This window comes from Chelonia mydas, chromosome 4, assembly GCF_015237465.2.
Source record: "Chelonia mydas isolate rCheMyd1 chromosome 4, rCheMyd1.pri.v2, whole genome shotgun sequence".
In the NCBI taxonomy this organism is placed as follows: Eukaryota; Metazoa; Chordata; order Testudines; family Cheloniidae; genus Chelonia; species Chelonia mydas.
In genome coordinates this window covers 74761615-74778144 of record NC_057852.1, presented here as the reverse complement: position 1 = coordinate 74778144, position 16530 = coordinate 74761615, and the positions used below count along the sequence as shown (strand labels likewise).

The 16530-nt window shown below is 39.2% G+C and overlaps 1 protein-coding gene across 5 annotated transcripts in view; it reads right to left on the bottom strand.

Moving 5' to 3' along the window:
- WDR17 (WD repeat domain 17) overlaps positions 1 to 16530 on the bottom strand; it is a 122275-nt gene that overhangs the window by 17437 nt on the left and 88308 nt on the right. For all 5 annotated transcript variants that reach the window (XM_043546014.1, XM_043546015.1, XM_027829305.3 and 2 more), the window contains 9 exons: positions 15285 to 15449; positions 12381 to 12583; positions 12082 to 12231; positions 11858 to 11988; positions 10296 to 10421; positions 6618 to 6773; positions 5461 to 5525; positions 4605 to 4737; positions 2541 to 2629 (listed from right to left, as the gene is read on the bottom strand). In XM_043546014.1, coding sequence (XP_043401949.1) covers positions 2541 to 2629; positions 4605 to 4737; positions 5461 to 5525; positions 6618 to 6773; positions 10296 to 10421; positions 11858 to 11988; positions 12082 to 12231; positions 12381 to 12583; positions 15285 to 15449 — 1218 coding nt within the window. The remainder of the gene's footprint in view (positions 1 to 2540; positions 2630 to 4604; positions 4738 to 5460; positions 5526 to 6617; positions 6774 to 10295; positions 10422 to 11857; positions 11989 to 12081; positions 12232 to 12380; positions 12584 to 15284; positions 15450 to 16530) is intronic.

Genomic DNA, 16530 nt, shown 5'->3' with positions numbered 1-16530 from the left:
CCACTCTATTCTGATTATTCATTGTATCAACAGCACTAGACTTCAGCAACATAATCAGACCAAGCTATTTTTTGGGTCCTGAATTTTGACTGCATCGAAGTGGAGGACTAGAAACACAAATGTCTATTCCCATTATATTGTAAGCTCCTTGGGGCTGAGACCGTCTTTTTGTATTGTGCTTGTACAGAACCTAGCATGGTCCTGGTCCATGATTAGGGCTCCTAAAGTTATACAGATCCTAGGGCTATCAATTAATCACAGTTAACTCACGCAATTAACTCAAAAAATGAATTGCGGTTAATTGCAGCTTTAATCGCACCATTAAACAATAGAATACCAATTGAAATGTATTAAATATTTTTGGATGTTTTTCTACATTTTCAAATATATTGATCTCTACTACAACACAGAATACAAAGTGTCCAGTGCTCACTTTATATTATTTTTTATTACAAATATTTGCACTGTAAAAATGAGAAACAAAAGAAATAGTATTTTTCAATTCACCTCATACAAGTACTGTAGTGCAATCTCTTAATGGTGAAAGTGCAACTTACAAATGTAGATTTTTTTGTTACATAATTGCACTCAAAAACAAAACAATGTAAAACTTTAGAGCCTGTGAGTCCACCTCAGTCCTACTTCTTGTTCAGCCAATCGCCCAGACAAACAAGTTTGTTTATATTTGCAGGAGATAATGCTACCCGCTTCTCGTTTACAATGTCACCTGAAAGTGAGAACAGGCGTTCGCATGGCACTTTTGTAGCCAGCATTGCAAAGTATTTATGTGCCAGATATGCTAAACAATCATATGTCCCTTCACGATTTGGCCACCATTCCAGAGGACATGCTTCCATGCTGATGATGCTTGTTAAAAAAATGTGTTAATTAAATTTTTGACTGAACTCCTTGGGGGAGACCTGTATGTCTCCTGTTTTACATTGTTTTATTTTTGAATGCAGTTCTTTTTTTGTACTAATTTCACATTTGTAAGTTCAACTTTTATGAAAAAGAGATTGCACTACAGTACTTGTATGAGGTGAATTGAAAAATACTATTTCTTTTGTTTCTCATTTTTACAGTGCAAATATTTGTAATAAAAAATAATATAAAGTGAGCACTGGACACTTTGTATTCTGTGTTGTAATTGAAATCAATACATTTGAAAATGTAGAAAACATCCAAAAATATTTAAACAAATGGTATTCTATTATTGTTTAACAGCGTGATTAATCGTGATTAATATTTTTAATGATATGATTAATCACAATTAATTTTTTTAATCGCTTGAGAGCTCTGACAAATACTAAGTACTACTACGAATAAGCACCTGTGCATTTACAGGATGCTGATTTTACTATGTGCACATCAATACATGTCTGTACATTTGTCCTCAGAATTGGAGCAATAGCACTACATTTTCAAAAGGTCACTCACTGTGTACATTCAAATTTACCTCAACATCCATCTGCTTGCTCAAAAACCTGACTATGAAAATCAGATAACTGCACAAGCAGATACTTGTGCTTGCACTTGCATATGCCCAGCTGTGCAAATATTACATGATTTATGTTTTTCAGTGTAGGTGCAAACATGGGTATGTTCACGGGTTTTATTGTGGGCATGTTTGATGGGGAGTCCACCCGACACTCTCCCTGTAGGGGTTAATGGAGGCCAGATAGATCAATTAACCTATTAGGTGGCAGACTGGGAGAATTAAGGCTGAAAGGAAAGCCCTAATTAGGGGAAGCTCACCTGTGCAGGAACAGGTAGGGCTTCTATAAAGCCAGGGGGCTGACAGCAGAGAGGAGTGCAGGGAAGTAGTCTGTAGTCACTTTCCAGTGAATGGAGGTTATTTGGGACTATTGAAGGTAGTGCACAGTTAACTCCTCGGGAGGAGGGAGTTTGGTCTAGCACACCCACACATGAGAAAGAGTAGCGGCGGGGCATGCAGCGAGCAGGCAGAAGGGGGCCTTAAACCTGGAAAGAGCTGATTCTCCAGAATGGCTAGGAGCAGGCACCACCAGCAGTGAGTGGACCCTGTGACAGCTTGTCAGCCTTCACTATTTGAAAATTTGGCCAATAGTGTCCACTGTGTGGCATACTCCTCTTTGGTGAAATGCAGTGTTGCCTTCTGGAGCAGGGGAGGGGTTATGTGCCATTAACCTGATGATACTTACTAAAACATATTTTAGTAAAGTTTTAAGTGTCATGAAAATTAAGACAGTTCTGTTGGTATTAAATAAGTCTAAAAAGTAGTCATAATAAACATTTCAAGCCTAATTTACCTGGAAAAATCTATTTGGAGTCAGGAGCTAACATTCACTGATGGGATGGATCTGTTAATGCAGTAGCAGTTAATTATGAGCAGACTCTGCATTAACTAAGTATGGGAGCATACAAATGTCTGTTTCCTAGACTCCACACTACTGGTGTCAAATCCAAGTACCAAGACTTCCAGTGTAGTAATTGTGCTTTATACTCTGCACTAAAAAATTTACTGAAAAACTTAAAAAGAAGTGACTTCTCTGTAGACTCACTCATTGTAATCTTCCAAATTTCCATCAGGATTTGAAGATCCATTTGATGCTGAAAGCTGTAAGATTTGCATATTTCCCTCACAAGCTGCCTAGAAACCAACAAATTAATCCATCAACCATAAAATACTTTTTCAACCAGATAATTTGACAAAGAATCCCTTTTGAAACCTGAGGGCTGTAAAGGAAATATTCTAACTAATAAACTAGTTTAGAACAACTCTGTTCCCAGGACCTTCTCAGCCATGCAGGGGCGTAAGAGGAAGCAAGACACCCCCACATCCCTAATGCAGTTGAAGTAGGTCTTCCCAGATTTCAGGCCCAAGGAAATGGTGAAGAGCAGGGGTTACATGACAGATACTCCCTTTTCTAGAAGCAAATGGAAAGAATGAAGAATAAGCAGAGTTGTGGCTCTGCTCCTCAATATGCCTGCCAGCAGAGATGGATGCCTGTGAAAATTCAGGGCTGCAGAAAATTACTTCCCACCTGGAGTAAGACAGGAGCAGCCCAGGACTCAGTGACAATTCCTCCTGGACTCCACCTGGGGCAATGCAGCTATATGCCACTACACAGTCATGGCTGAATCAAAATGCTCAATATAGCCTTTAGTGATTTTATTGCTTAAAACTGTTATTTGATTAAGCCTTCGAAACAAGAAAGGTCAACAATGCTATGAACTACAGCAAAAGCATCATGGTGATGTTTCCCAGTGACAAACAACTAAAAAAATCAATCCTAGCTGTATTGCTTTAAGGTTCAAGGAAAATAATTAGGCTGTGCATAAGTATACATCTAAGCTTTTTCCTCAGAGTATAATAACTATTGAACAAAAGTAATGTGAACATGTGGGATTTAAAAAACAAAACAAAACATGCATCAATAGTTCACAATGATTTAAGCTAAGACCACAAAAGCATTCTAGGGTAGTCAGGCCCCAGATAAAGCCTTAGGGCCATCTTACTTACTTATTTATGCATGTAAGCTCTTTAAAATCAATGGAAACCACTTGCAATGAATAAAGCAAGAGAGAGTTGACATTCAGCGGAAAAAATAGGTAAAATATTCTGTCTTCTAAACATTATCTTACAGACGTGATCCTATATCCCTTCTGCACCATGAGCTCAAATATGAATTTGGGGTGGCATAAAGAAGGCAAAAATGGGGAACAAATATTTTCAAAGCTGGCCTAATAGTCACACTGAACTCATTAACAAAGTCAGGTATTTAAAACTGTACATTTTCTGCAATATTCTGAATTTTAGGAGCACATTTTTAGCACTTGGCTGCATAGTTTCATTGAATACATTCACTATCCTGCTTTTTTTTTTTTTTTTGTATTTACATTAATCAAACTATTTGTTGTGAAGATCCTCTGAAAGATAGGATAGCATTTAGAACAGTGCAGAATCATCCTAACAGTGGTCCAATCCTGTACCCATTAAAATCAAGGGCAGTTTTGTCAATTACTTCCATGTAACAGAATGAGGTATAAAATCTCCAAGTATGAGACCCCTTTCATGGTTTCCAAGTCAGAGTTGGCCAGCTGAATACATGAGTGACATGTGGGGTTGGGATTTTTGGTCATTTAACAGAAGTGCATGTGTCTGACCTATTAAATATACTCTTCATCTCAGATTTAATGAGGAAAGGTCAGCAACGAATCACTAAATTAACCCCCTCTCCAAAAGTATTTACTCACTAGCTCAGGGGTTCTCAAACTTTTTTTGCTGGACCCGCCTCTGAAAATACTTCAGGCTGGGATGACCTCTGGCCCTGCCCCAAAAGTGATCGTAAATTACTGCACATACCCTGAGGAGCATACTCGTGATACTGCCATCTTTACTTCTGTGCTGGTGGTGGCGCTATCTTCAGAGCTGGGTGGTCAGAGAGTAGCGACTGCTGTACCCCTCTCCTCCCCCAGCTTGCTCTCCTCCCGAAAATATTTTTTTTATCTCGTGACCCCCTTACAATATCTTGTGACCCCTTTTTGGGTTGGAACCCCCAATTTGAGAAATAATGCATTAGCTCATGATAAATATGGACCAATAGCCGTGTCAGCAATAATACCTGTGCAACAAGCAGAGCCTCTTTAAGTTGGCCTCTTGAAGTAAAAAAAGTGACTAGTTTCTCCACATCACCAGTAGCTATGCAGTATGGGATGACATCATCATTTTCCTCCTGAATTAACTGGTCAGCTCTCCTAAATGAAATTAAAAATGACCTGGCTGTTTAGTTTTATTTGGCGTTAAATATATTTATAGCACACCAGTGGTATATTTAGCAGTAGATGTACCCATCTGCCTTTCCAGACTCCAAGACACGTTGGGTATGTCTACATAGCTCATGGCAGCGAGCCTCCTAGCCTGGTCAACAGCTTTGGGATCATTGCTAAAAATTGCTGTGTAAACAGCACTTTGAAGTTGTGTCTATGGCTGGAGCTCAGGCTGTGAAGCACCTCCCCTCCCCTGCTCTAGGCTTCAGAACCTGAGCTCCAACCCAAACTGCTGTATCTACACAGCTATTTTTAGCATGGTAGCACGAAGCCAAGTCTGTCAACACAGGCTCAGAAGCTCGCTGTCCCAGGCTGTGTAGACATATCTTTACAAGCTATACAAGATTCTCCCATGAAGACACCACATGAAAAGATTTCAAGCCTCATCACCGATTCTACACCCAACCCTTAAACTTACTGAATAATATTGTTTTAAAATGTTCCAAGCTCTCTCTCTCTCTCTGGAATCCCTATTGAAATCCTCGCTCATTCCATCACAAATTTTAACAAACAATAAAAGCAACATCACTGGAATGTTGAAAAAGATGCCAGATACAGTTTACTTTACTAGTACTGATTATTTATATTTGTCTTGGTCCTTTATTTTATGCATATTATAAGTTACAGTTGAGCAATGTGTTTTAGTCTTACCTTTGCATTAGCTTCTTCCAGTATTTCATAGATACACCTGGTGCAACTGAGAGTGCTTTGTCCCACTGAAATACAACATGTTATACATGAAAATTTTACGTTTAGAAATAGTTTCAATTAATTACATGCCTTTTCCATTAAAAATAAAATTGTCATGAGGTAAAAAAAGAACAAAAAATTCTGTGCTACTTTTTACTTGTAAATTGGATACTCCAGAATAAATGTAACTAATGCCCAGATTTAAAACGGTATTGAGGTACGTTCTTAAATATACAGATAGGCACTTCTGCAGATCCCACTTAAGTGAGTTAGGGCTTTTGTAAATCTAGTTAGGTACCTATGTGCTTTGTTAGAGCCTAAATACCCCTGTCTAAAATGTCATGTTTGGTTCCATGTTTGCCATCTTTTGGGGCCAGATTTACAGAGTTATTTTTTCAGAACATAAAAACGCTTTAAATTCTGTGTCTGTCTTATGGACCATAAAGAGCGTCACAATTCACGGGGTGTTGTGTACATTATTCCTCAATAAGATTGTTTTAGGAGTTATTTTAAACAAATCTATTATTGCACCCATCATCATAATGTTGAAATGCAAACAAACTATTTTTATAATTTATTTATTTCTGTTAGTTTATTTATTTATCCAATTTTCTCTTTATTGTTTGCAAAGTTTTCTCTGAAAGATCAGCATTGGAATACACACACACACACACGCAATTAGCTTTGTTTTAAGCAGATGTATTTCTTACTAGTTACTGAAACTAAGTGACTGTTTCATTAAATGCAAAAATGACACAATAGGTAAGGAATACCTGAAATGCTATCACGAAGTGCCAACCTTAGATATAGCAACACCATTTTAACAGAGAACAAATAACCATGGTTTAGTCTTCACTGATGCTATGACACAAAAACCCGAAAATATACCATTTTGGCTTGTACTTCAGTTAAAAGTCATCTGTTCTGAGCAACCAATTTTGTTAACCCCTTGTGTGTTTACTTTAGCCAATTTCATGGTATATGTTAAAAACATCAAAATTGCAGGAAGATTAATCTTTGCTAGATTTATAACTCTTTTGTTTTCTCTCATGCAGAGGTAGTATTTACTAGACTTTTATACTGTATTTAGTTCTTCATTAGTTGGTTTAGTACTTTACCTCTCCAAGCTCCACCATAAGTTCACAGTATCTCTGAATTTGTCCTAATCTTAAGTGTATTTCCGCGGCTTCCTTTAGCCTTTCCTCCTTGCTAGGTGCACCAATACCTCCTCCAAATTTGGACATTTTTACTGTTGTTAGTTCTTGGGCTTTGGACTGGTAAAGAAAAAAAGCACTATGCTTATTTTTTTTCTGATTAATACAATTATTGCTAAGACAAGTAAGTATTAAAATCAAGCATTTTAAAGGTAATATTAAAAGTGCGAGTTGAGAAGCTAAACAACAGCTTTTTCACTAAAGACCTTAAACACTGAAGAGATTATGTTGAACTATTACATTGCTACACCCATTGCATTATGGCTAATTAGTTGTATTCATATATTTCTTTCATTCCATTATCCTGATTCATATTTGTTTGGATTATATATATTTTCATTTAATTCCATTCTTAGAACTTGTTGATATCTTATACATACCCATATGCCACCTCATAAAAATCATTACCTTGTATTTTTTTGAAAACTCATTAAACACACATTTTGTGTAAACACACACATGGGGGGAGGGGGAGTGGTGATGGTAACTAAGGCCCTTAGTTCTGATGGGAATATGGAGCTGAATCTAAGTGAGGGTAGGATTATGGTAGGTGGGTTTTGTTTCTGCCCTTGAATCCTCATAACCTGCCATGTCCCATTCCCTCCATGACTATTTATATTTTTAACCATAATGGAGGTAAAGATTTCAGTTATGACTAATAAAAGGAGAAGAGGAATTTTCCCATGTGCTAACTGTATACAAGAGAAATTATTTATATAGAGGTAAAATACAAAAATCACATTGTCTTAACTAAGTAAGAGAAATAAGGCAAAAGTGAATTTTTCTAACCCTCCTCCCATGTAAAGAGCTCTAATTTTACCTCAACTATCTCCCAGTCATAGCTGCAAGTGTGACAATTTTTGCATTCATGACTTCACAGCACCACCTACTGAAGGTGGAGATTGAATCAGACCTTTATAGAAGTGGGTAAGGCAGGGATCAGTTCTTGGCCATACGTTATTTAACACTGATTAATGACCTGAAAGAGACCCTTTCAGAGAACAGTTCCATTGCCTGCATCTACAGGTGCTTACAGTTTTCTCAAGAAGCAACAGAATAAAACTGACCTAACTCTTGCCAGTTTCATTGTTCTCTACAATATTCTGAAATAGCAGCAGTGAAAAAAGCAACAACACTCTAGACAGTTTTTACTTTGCAGTAGTTTAAGGAAACCTAACAGCAAACAGCATAGGTGTTAGAGCGCACTGTCTGCAGACTTAGGAGACCAATACTGAGGATGAGTTAATCCTGAAAATGTGAACTGAGTGTACCTACACAACCATAAGGGCTGGATTTTTTAAAGTTTTTAGGGGAAAGTTTAGAGTTTTGCAGAGTTTGATGGCATTTGCACAGAAAAAAACCTTACTACATGCCATGTTAGTGGAGGTTTCAAGCCCCACTCTCAATTTTTTGTCTTTTTTTCTAAAGCTGTGATTTGAATGTGCCTAAGTGAAATGTAATTATGGAAGTTTGATCCTGAGGGATATTATGAAGACAAAGAGATTTTCTGTTTGCTTTTGCTTTTTCAGTAACATATTATCAGAGTAAGATGTGTGCTGAATTATAAACATCATGGTTACATAATCAAGTTATCTGACACATTGAACATCAAAGTGCATAATAACAAGAGTTAGTAGTCTGACTCCACAGCGCAGGCTGCTAGAATGTTTTCATTTTTCCTTTGTTTTGAAACGCTCTCTCTGTTTTTAACAGACCATAATCTAGCATTTCACCACTCAACATAAGGGGTAATCACAGGTGCTTCTAATACAGGGCAGAACAGTACAGAGAACTGCAAGTAAAATGTTTATCATGAGTTCTCCTTTGCATAGCAACTAAATCAACAGAGTAGCTGTGTGTTCAAACCTTTGCTTTCGTTTACTCCTGTTGTTCCTATTAATGTGTGAGAAGAGAGACAGGCGGAGTCCAGGACAAGGCAGAAATAACAGCTTTTTACAAAAGAAAAAAGGAAAAAATGGGAGATGGGAGAAATTTGTATTACAGTAGCAGTAGCAACTAGATGTCTCAGTCATGGCGAGGATCCCATTGTGCTGGGTGCTGCACAAACAAAGTAAAAGATGGTTCCTGCCCTATAATCCAGACACAGTAAGTGGATTTAACAAACAATTGGACACCCCTACCGGCAGTTTCCCTTAGGCATCATCGTAGAACTGGATCCTAAGTGGGATTTGAAGGAAATCAAAGTATCAAATTTACACACTGCCTTTGGGGTGGGTGGGGAATGAGAAGGTTGTTCCATGAGTAAGAATAGCATGAAAGGAAGTGTGTGGTTAGTTGTGGGAGAAGTGGACAAATGGGCTATGCATCATTGGTAGAGCCAAGAGTGGGAGATAATGTGATAAAATGCAAGAACCTAACAGGGGCTAAGCTGTTGAAACATCTTAAAGATAAGGACCAAAGGCAGTGCAATACATCCTTGTGACAGGGTAGTCTGCCCCTAAAGAATAAGGTACCTAGGGGTCAGTCCATCCCCATCATGTAACATGGCCCTTCAAGATTTTGAAAGGTCAGATGTATATAAAAAGACTAAGAGATATCGAAAGAAAGGAAACGGTCCTGGAAATAATTGGGTTTTTGGGGCAATCCAATCACTGTGTCTTTATGGGCACTGGCCAGGAGCCTTGCAGAGAGGGCAGGACAAGGCTCCCCTCTCACCCAACCAACTGGGGATGAGGTGAGGGAAATAGACCAGCTTAAATACTGCCTCCTCTGTCATTGCAGAGCAGCCACTAGCAGAAGAAGTCTGGATGCTGAACCCTCTGAGCCTGAGAGTTAACTGAGGAAAAGAGGCCAGCTAAAGGAGAAGGAGGCTAATGCCTTTGGTTGGCTAAATTACAACCCAGCTCCAGAGAGGAGAACTGGAAACTCCTATCTTAAGGAGAGAAGTAATAATTACCTGAATTACCCAGGTCCAGGAGGAGGGGTGTGGCTCCTGGTTTAAAGAGAAACAGGGTGACTGTTTCATTGACCTGTCCCAGAAGGAAAGCTGGGGACTCCTATTTTGAGAAAGCGATGATGTGAAGTGCTACCCCAACTCCAGGAAGGGGGCCCAAGAGGTCTCCTGAACAGGGGCAGGGAGCTGACCAGGACTCTTATACAGACTGAGCGTGGGGTGAAGTGAGATGACTATCAAAAGTGAGTTACACTTTCTAGAAAGATTTAGTAAATCAGACCCCATGAAGGGGGTACATGTTTTGAATTAATCTAGTCTGGGTAACTGATTGAAAGAACCCAAGGGGGTGCTGCATGCAAAGCATCTGCAGGGCCATGAAGGGGTGTGCTGGAGGGCAGCGCCCCATGAGAGTCCACAAGGAAAGAAGAGCCGTACTGGAGATATGATCCAATGCCTCTGTCAACAATCCATGTTTCACTTGTGTCCATGAGCTTTATCCTCATATCTGATCTTTTGCAAAAAGAAGAAATGTCCACCTTTTTTCTAAAATGTGACTGCTTTTCATTGTAAGTGTTCAGTTTTGTAAAGCAGTGGATTTTCATATTTTTATAACTAAAAAATAAAACTACTGATGTACAAGTTTCACATAGTCTGCATACTTCACTTACCATTCTAAATCTAACCAGATGTTTCATATGCATAATTCCTTTGCAGTAGTTTTGTGGAAGCAAGCTATCGTCCTGTCCTTTTATTACAGCAACGAGGTCCCACAAATTTTTACTGCCTCCTGGAGGCTGAAATAATTTTAAAAAAAGAAACAGATTACAATAATGTGCTAGAGATATTAAAATGAAATCTGCAAAGGATATGGTATGAATTTATTAGTCAGTTCAAAGGTAAACATTTTCAGAGTCTATCAGGTTAGACACACACTGCAGTCTTTCGAATAAGAACTATTAGTGCAGTTAAGTGTATCAAGATGAGACCTGTATCAGTTATATATCCACAAAGCACAACATACTTATACACATACAGAGCACACACATACCACATGTGTGGAGAGGATATCTGTATAAAACTGAAGAAGCATATGAAAAATTGCAGAGATGTCATAAATAAAGAACACATGATGGTGTCATATGGAGGTTTTACTGCCATGAGTTAGAAGTGGTTGCATTACTCATATGTGGCAAACTAACAAAATGATATGCATCATCCTACAAGAACGCTGATAAAACCTTTGTTCATCACTATACCATCATTCATTTACTATATGCCATATGTATTACAGAAAGGCTATTTTGGGAATGTTTTAGTGAAGTTTTAAAAGTTTTAATGGGTCTAATTCTTGTATCCCTCTGCCTGTAAAGCCAGGTACCTAGGTTACCATGAGTCTATGGCTCAGAGAGAGATTAAATTAAAACTAAAAAAATATTAAAACACCATTAAAGTAATCTGAAAAGCCTTTTTAGAGATAAAAGTGTCATAAGTTTAATGCCTGAACTGGGAGCAAGCACTGGGTCCCAATTCTAGTCCTAAGAGTTTAGGAATAGGACTTCAAGTTGGACAGACTTTACTAGTAGTGATGAGAGCTTATGAAAAAAATTCCAGAGACTTTCTGATGCATGAGAAATTATGATATATTTACATTTGTTTTCATCCCAAATCAAAATGAAACACCAAAATATTGATATTTTTTTGCAGAACAAATATTCCATAACATTCTGATTCAGAATTTTTTGTTTCTATGTTTTTGACTGAAACAAATGGGGCCACTAGGTGAGAAGGGGGGTTGGGTGACCCGGAATTACAACTGCCCTGAAGCAGCTCAGACAACCATAGAGCTTAATGCAGACTCAACCCAACCTGAAACACTTCACTTTGACAAACAAACAGTATATTTAATTTTGGGTGGACAAACTAAAGCAATTTTATTGATTTTCTCAATGGAAAATTCTACTGAAATTTATCTACTGCAGTGGAAAATTAGGATTCTGGTTACACAATATTTTCTGATGGGGAAATATATCATTTGAAATTTTTAAACCAGCTCTAGGAGGGACATTTTTCCATCTACAAACTATCACAAAGCAGAAGTCCTCCTTGCATATTCTGAACCTATATTGAGGGAAATAGTACATGGGGAGGGGAGAAGAAAGAAGAAACTTTTCTTTTGCAGTTTAATTTAAGGACTACATGCACGCGCAACATGTTGATGTGGAATACTTACTGACAAACATTCTGAAAACCACCTTAGTTTTTTCCCTCGAGGATTACCAGTCAGCTTGTCCACCTCCTGTTTAACATCCCTGGATACTTTACCACATAGCAAGGGAGGAGCACCTGGTTCCACAGCACGATCTAATCAACACAAATGTTTTTGTACACAAACATTTTATTAAAGATAGTCTAACATAATTCAAATGAAAGTAACAGAATGTATAATTTACCTACCAGTATTGCCAATGATTTCATCCCAAGATCTGTCTGCCAGGATATTTATTTGGAGAGGGTTTATCAGAGGTGTTAAAGACCAAAGTCTCACAGTGGAGTCACGAGAACAAGAGGCCATAGTGAATGGACGACTAGGATGACATGTTAATCCTAATAGAGAGACCATTTTAAACATTATTCAGACAATTGAATTTATCTGCTAATTAGTTTTAAGGAAAATATATTATGGACTTTTAAGGTATCACAAATACATTTTAGCAAAATAAGAATGGAAACATTAACATTTAAAACTATATTACCATATACATCTGCACCATGATCATAAACTGTGTCTAGACAGGTTCCATTTCTTGTGTCCCACACCCGAATTGTATAGTCCCAGCTGCCTGATATTAATAGGTAAGGGATTTCAGTATTCCACATTAGTCCCCGTACTGGTGCTGTATGTCCACTAAGAACATTTATACAAGCATCTTGTGTGTAATCCCACATTCGAACAGTGCTGAAAACAAGACACAAAAAGCATATATCCATCAATATACCAAAACATGAACACACCTGTACATTCAGCAAAACCCTGAAGTTCATATTTCACATGGAGTATTTACTTACCTAGATTTACACACACTGTAATACAAGAGCTTTTATCCAATGCTTTGGGCACCCTATACACTTTGTTAAAAGAACACTAAAATAAAGAGACCCATCAGTTCAATTCAAATATACCGTGACAGCAAAAATATAACTGAAATTCATAGATTAAAAGATTCCAAAGCCAGAAGGGATCATTGTGATAATCTAGTCTGGGCTCCTGTGTAACACAGGTATAGAACTTCCCCAAAATAATTGCTCGACATCCCCAAACTGTGGGATGCACGCCCTAGGGGGGGGCACAGAGGAACATTCTGGGGAGGGTGGGTGGCGGGGCTCGGGCCAGCCCTCCCGGGGAGTGTGGAGGGAGCATCATCCAGCCCCACTCCACCCCCAGATCCATTCCTGGCCCCGGCCCCACCCGTGGCCCTGGCTTCCAGCCCCGCTCCTGGCCCCACGCCCAGCCCCAGCTCCACACCTGGATGCAGCAGCTAGCCCCTGCCACAGCCTGGCCACTGCTCCCCTCCCAGCCACAGGTCCCAGCCCCATCCCCACCACCACCCTAGCCTCAGCCACTAGCTGGGCTCTGTTCCCGCCCTGGTCCCAGACCCGCCCCCAGCTGTGGCCCCAGCCTTGGCCCTCTTACCCCATCTGCCACCCCCTGATCCCCCAGAGCCACGGCCCCACTCCCAGCCCTAGTTTGGGGGGCGGGGGGGAGGGTTGCAGACAGGAGTAAGAGGAGGGGCGCAACACTGAAAAGTTTGGGGACCACTGTTCTCGAGCATATCTTTAAGAAAAACATCCAGTCTTGATTTTAAAATTATCACTGATCGAGAATCCACCACAACCCTTGGTTAGTTGTTCCAATGGTTAATTACTCTCACTGTTAAAAAAAACTGCACCTGATTAACAGTCTGAATTTGTCTAGCTTCAACTTCTAGCCATTGGGTCATATTACACCTTTCTCTGCTAATCAGCCGTTCTCAATGAGTGGTCCGCGGCCCTCTGGGGGGCCGCAGGCAGGTTTCAGGGGGTCCACCAAAATAAATCAGAGAGCAGGACCGGCGCTAGACTTGCTGGGTTCCAGGGCACAAAGCCGAAGCCTGAGCCCTGCTCCATGGGGCTGAAAGCCAAAGCCCAAGTAACTTAGCTTTGCAGGGTCCCCTGTGGTGTGGGGCCCTGGGCAATCACCCTGCTTGCTACCCCTTAACACTGGCTCTGGCTTTTAACCTACTGTATATGCAGAAAATCCAGTTGAGACACAGGTGGGCCGTGGAATTTTTATAGCATATTGTGGGGGGGCTCAGAAAGAAAGAGGTTGAGAATCCCTGTGCTAGATTGCAGAGCCCATTATTAAATATATGTTCCCCATGTACGTACTTACAGACTGTCAATCAAGTCACCCTTTAACTAAACTTGTTAAACTAAACAGATTGAGCTCTTGAGTCTATCACTATAAATAATATATTAAATTAAATCAAGTCAGCCCTCCTTTCCTGCCCTGCACAATCCCAGGCCTACATCTAGGCCTGCTCTACACCCCTTACAAACTACGGAAAGAAAGAGGGTCTTGCAGTGCACCTTGAAGGCTACCAAACTCAGGCTGTTATGGACTGAGGGAGGAAGTCAGTTCCGAAGTCCCAAGCCCCTAATGGGGAATATCCTGCCAGTTGCCCCTTCTCTCTTATATTGAATGGGTTTCATCTCAGATGCCTCTGCTGACAACAACTACGGCAGTTTGCCACAAAAGAGAGGCATACTCCTCGATAAAAAAGGTCCCAGGCCATTTAGAGTTTTATAGGTCAAAATCAACATCTTAAAATTAATATGGAAAAGAACATGCTCAGAGCACAAATTGTGGAGTACAGGTTTAATATGCTCAAAAAGTGCTGCCAAATTCTGTCAGTATAAGTATTTGGGCAGACAATACCTTTGTTTAAAATATACGTCATGACAGGTACTTGTATTTTATAGCCTTATGCTTATTACCATATTTATTTGCCTTTGTAAAATGAAAGATCCTACTGTGTGTTTATGTATAATTTCTATGGTATGCTTCTCACTAATAAACTCAAATTGTTCTGAGTAAGCCTTACAGGAGCATAACAACATTCAGAATGACTTCCAAGCAGAAATTCAAAGGGAAAGGTCTTGCCACATAACTTTGAAGTGTCCTCTCCTACATACTGCCCTTTTTACCACCCACCTACAATGGCCATCCACAGATGATATTCAGTCTATCATACTCTAGATAGTCACACAAGGGAATCTTATTCCCTCCACTCACAGGGTCTTGGATGCAATGTGAGTATGTAGTATCATCCCAATATAATTTTTAAGTGGTAGGTGGCAGTCACTGACTCCATTATCTGGGTAGAGTATAGAGCGTTGTAGTCATGTATCTGTTACATGGCTTCCTCAGGACACTAGCACTGCTCCCCAGGCATGGAGCCAAGCCAGGATCTGTAATGTGGAGGAGGCAGGGCTACAGTTTGGACCTGAAATGTTATTCACAGACACAATGATAGTAATGTTGGGGTATTTTTTTTTATAGTGTCAGCACCAGTGCAACTTGAGACCTTAAGTCTCTCTCAGAATCTAAGAATACACACCCATCATCAGAACCACTGCAGAGGATTCCTTCTCTCAGAGGAGACCACCTTACATGAAACACCTTTGCGGTATGCCCCGTAAAAATCTTCAGTGGCTGATCAGAGCTAGTTGCTAGGTAATAAACACGAACATTTTTATCTTCACATCCAGTGGCTATCATATCTCTGCAAAATGACAACAGTACAATCATCAGCTATTGGAGTCAGTAGAAATATATTGTTTTTAATTCTAAAAAATACAAATGTAGCACGCCTTTTAATGTATATCTCAGAAAATTTGACTTGTATTTGCTTTTTTTCATTTAATCTCTAACAGTTAAAATTATGCTTCAGTATATGATACACAACTACAAAAAGTGGGATAGACCCTCAGCTAGTGTAAATAGGCAAAGTTCCATGAATTTCAATGGAGCTATAAAATTTACACCAGAATCTAGCCCATTATTTGTCAATAAATCTACTGAGTACACAGTAACAACAGAATAATTTTTTGCACCTATCACTAACTCTGCCCAAAGGAAAAATTTAAAAAATAAATGAACAGATCTGTTTCCTGTTGTTCTTTTCTCTGCTATTCCTTAAAGCCTGGTTGCCGTATTTACAAAACAAGGTTTTAAATAATAATACTGTCTGTATGTGTTGTGCTCAGGATTAGGCTATGTATATAATTACAGAATTTAAAAAAAAAAGGAATAAATTGAAACGGTACTTGAAAAAACAGAATAAATGGAAATGGTATTTGAAATGAAGGTCAAATAGTGACAGAAAAATAAGAGATAAAGTCACATATCCATCACTATGTATTTTATTTTTAACCATTTCCTTATGGAAAAGTTATCCAGCTGTGTCCAGTTCTCCCATTATTTCACTGCACCCAATCTGACCTCCTAGTTGCTGAACCCCTGAACCTTCCCTTTCCACCGACATCCAGCAGCTATGACAATCTCATTTGCAACTGCCAAACTCCCCTGCAGTTTTCTCTCCCCCAGCATGCACTCAGATTGCTGCAAGATTAGTATTAAAAATTCAACATTACAATTTAAGTCAACCTCATAACCTCACAAACACAACAGATCAGATATTATTTTTGCTTTTATATATTGTTAATAAGGTGCTATCATCAGCATAGTATGAGCAAGCACTGCAGAGAGAACATAAAACGTTTGATTCAGCAGATGTATAGAAATTTCAGTCCACTCCTTTTTAAAAAAGCAATTCAACGGTTATCTCCGTTTCCTACAGATAT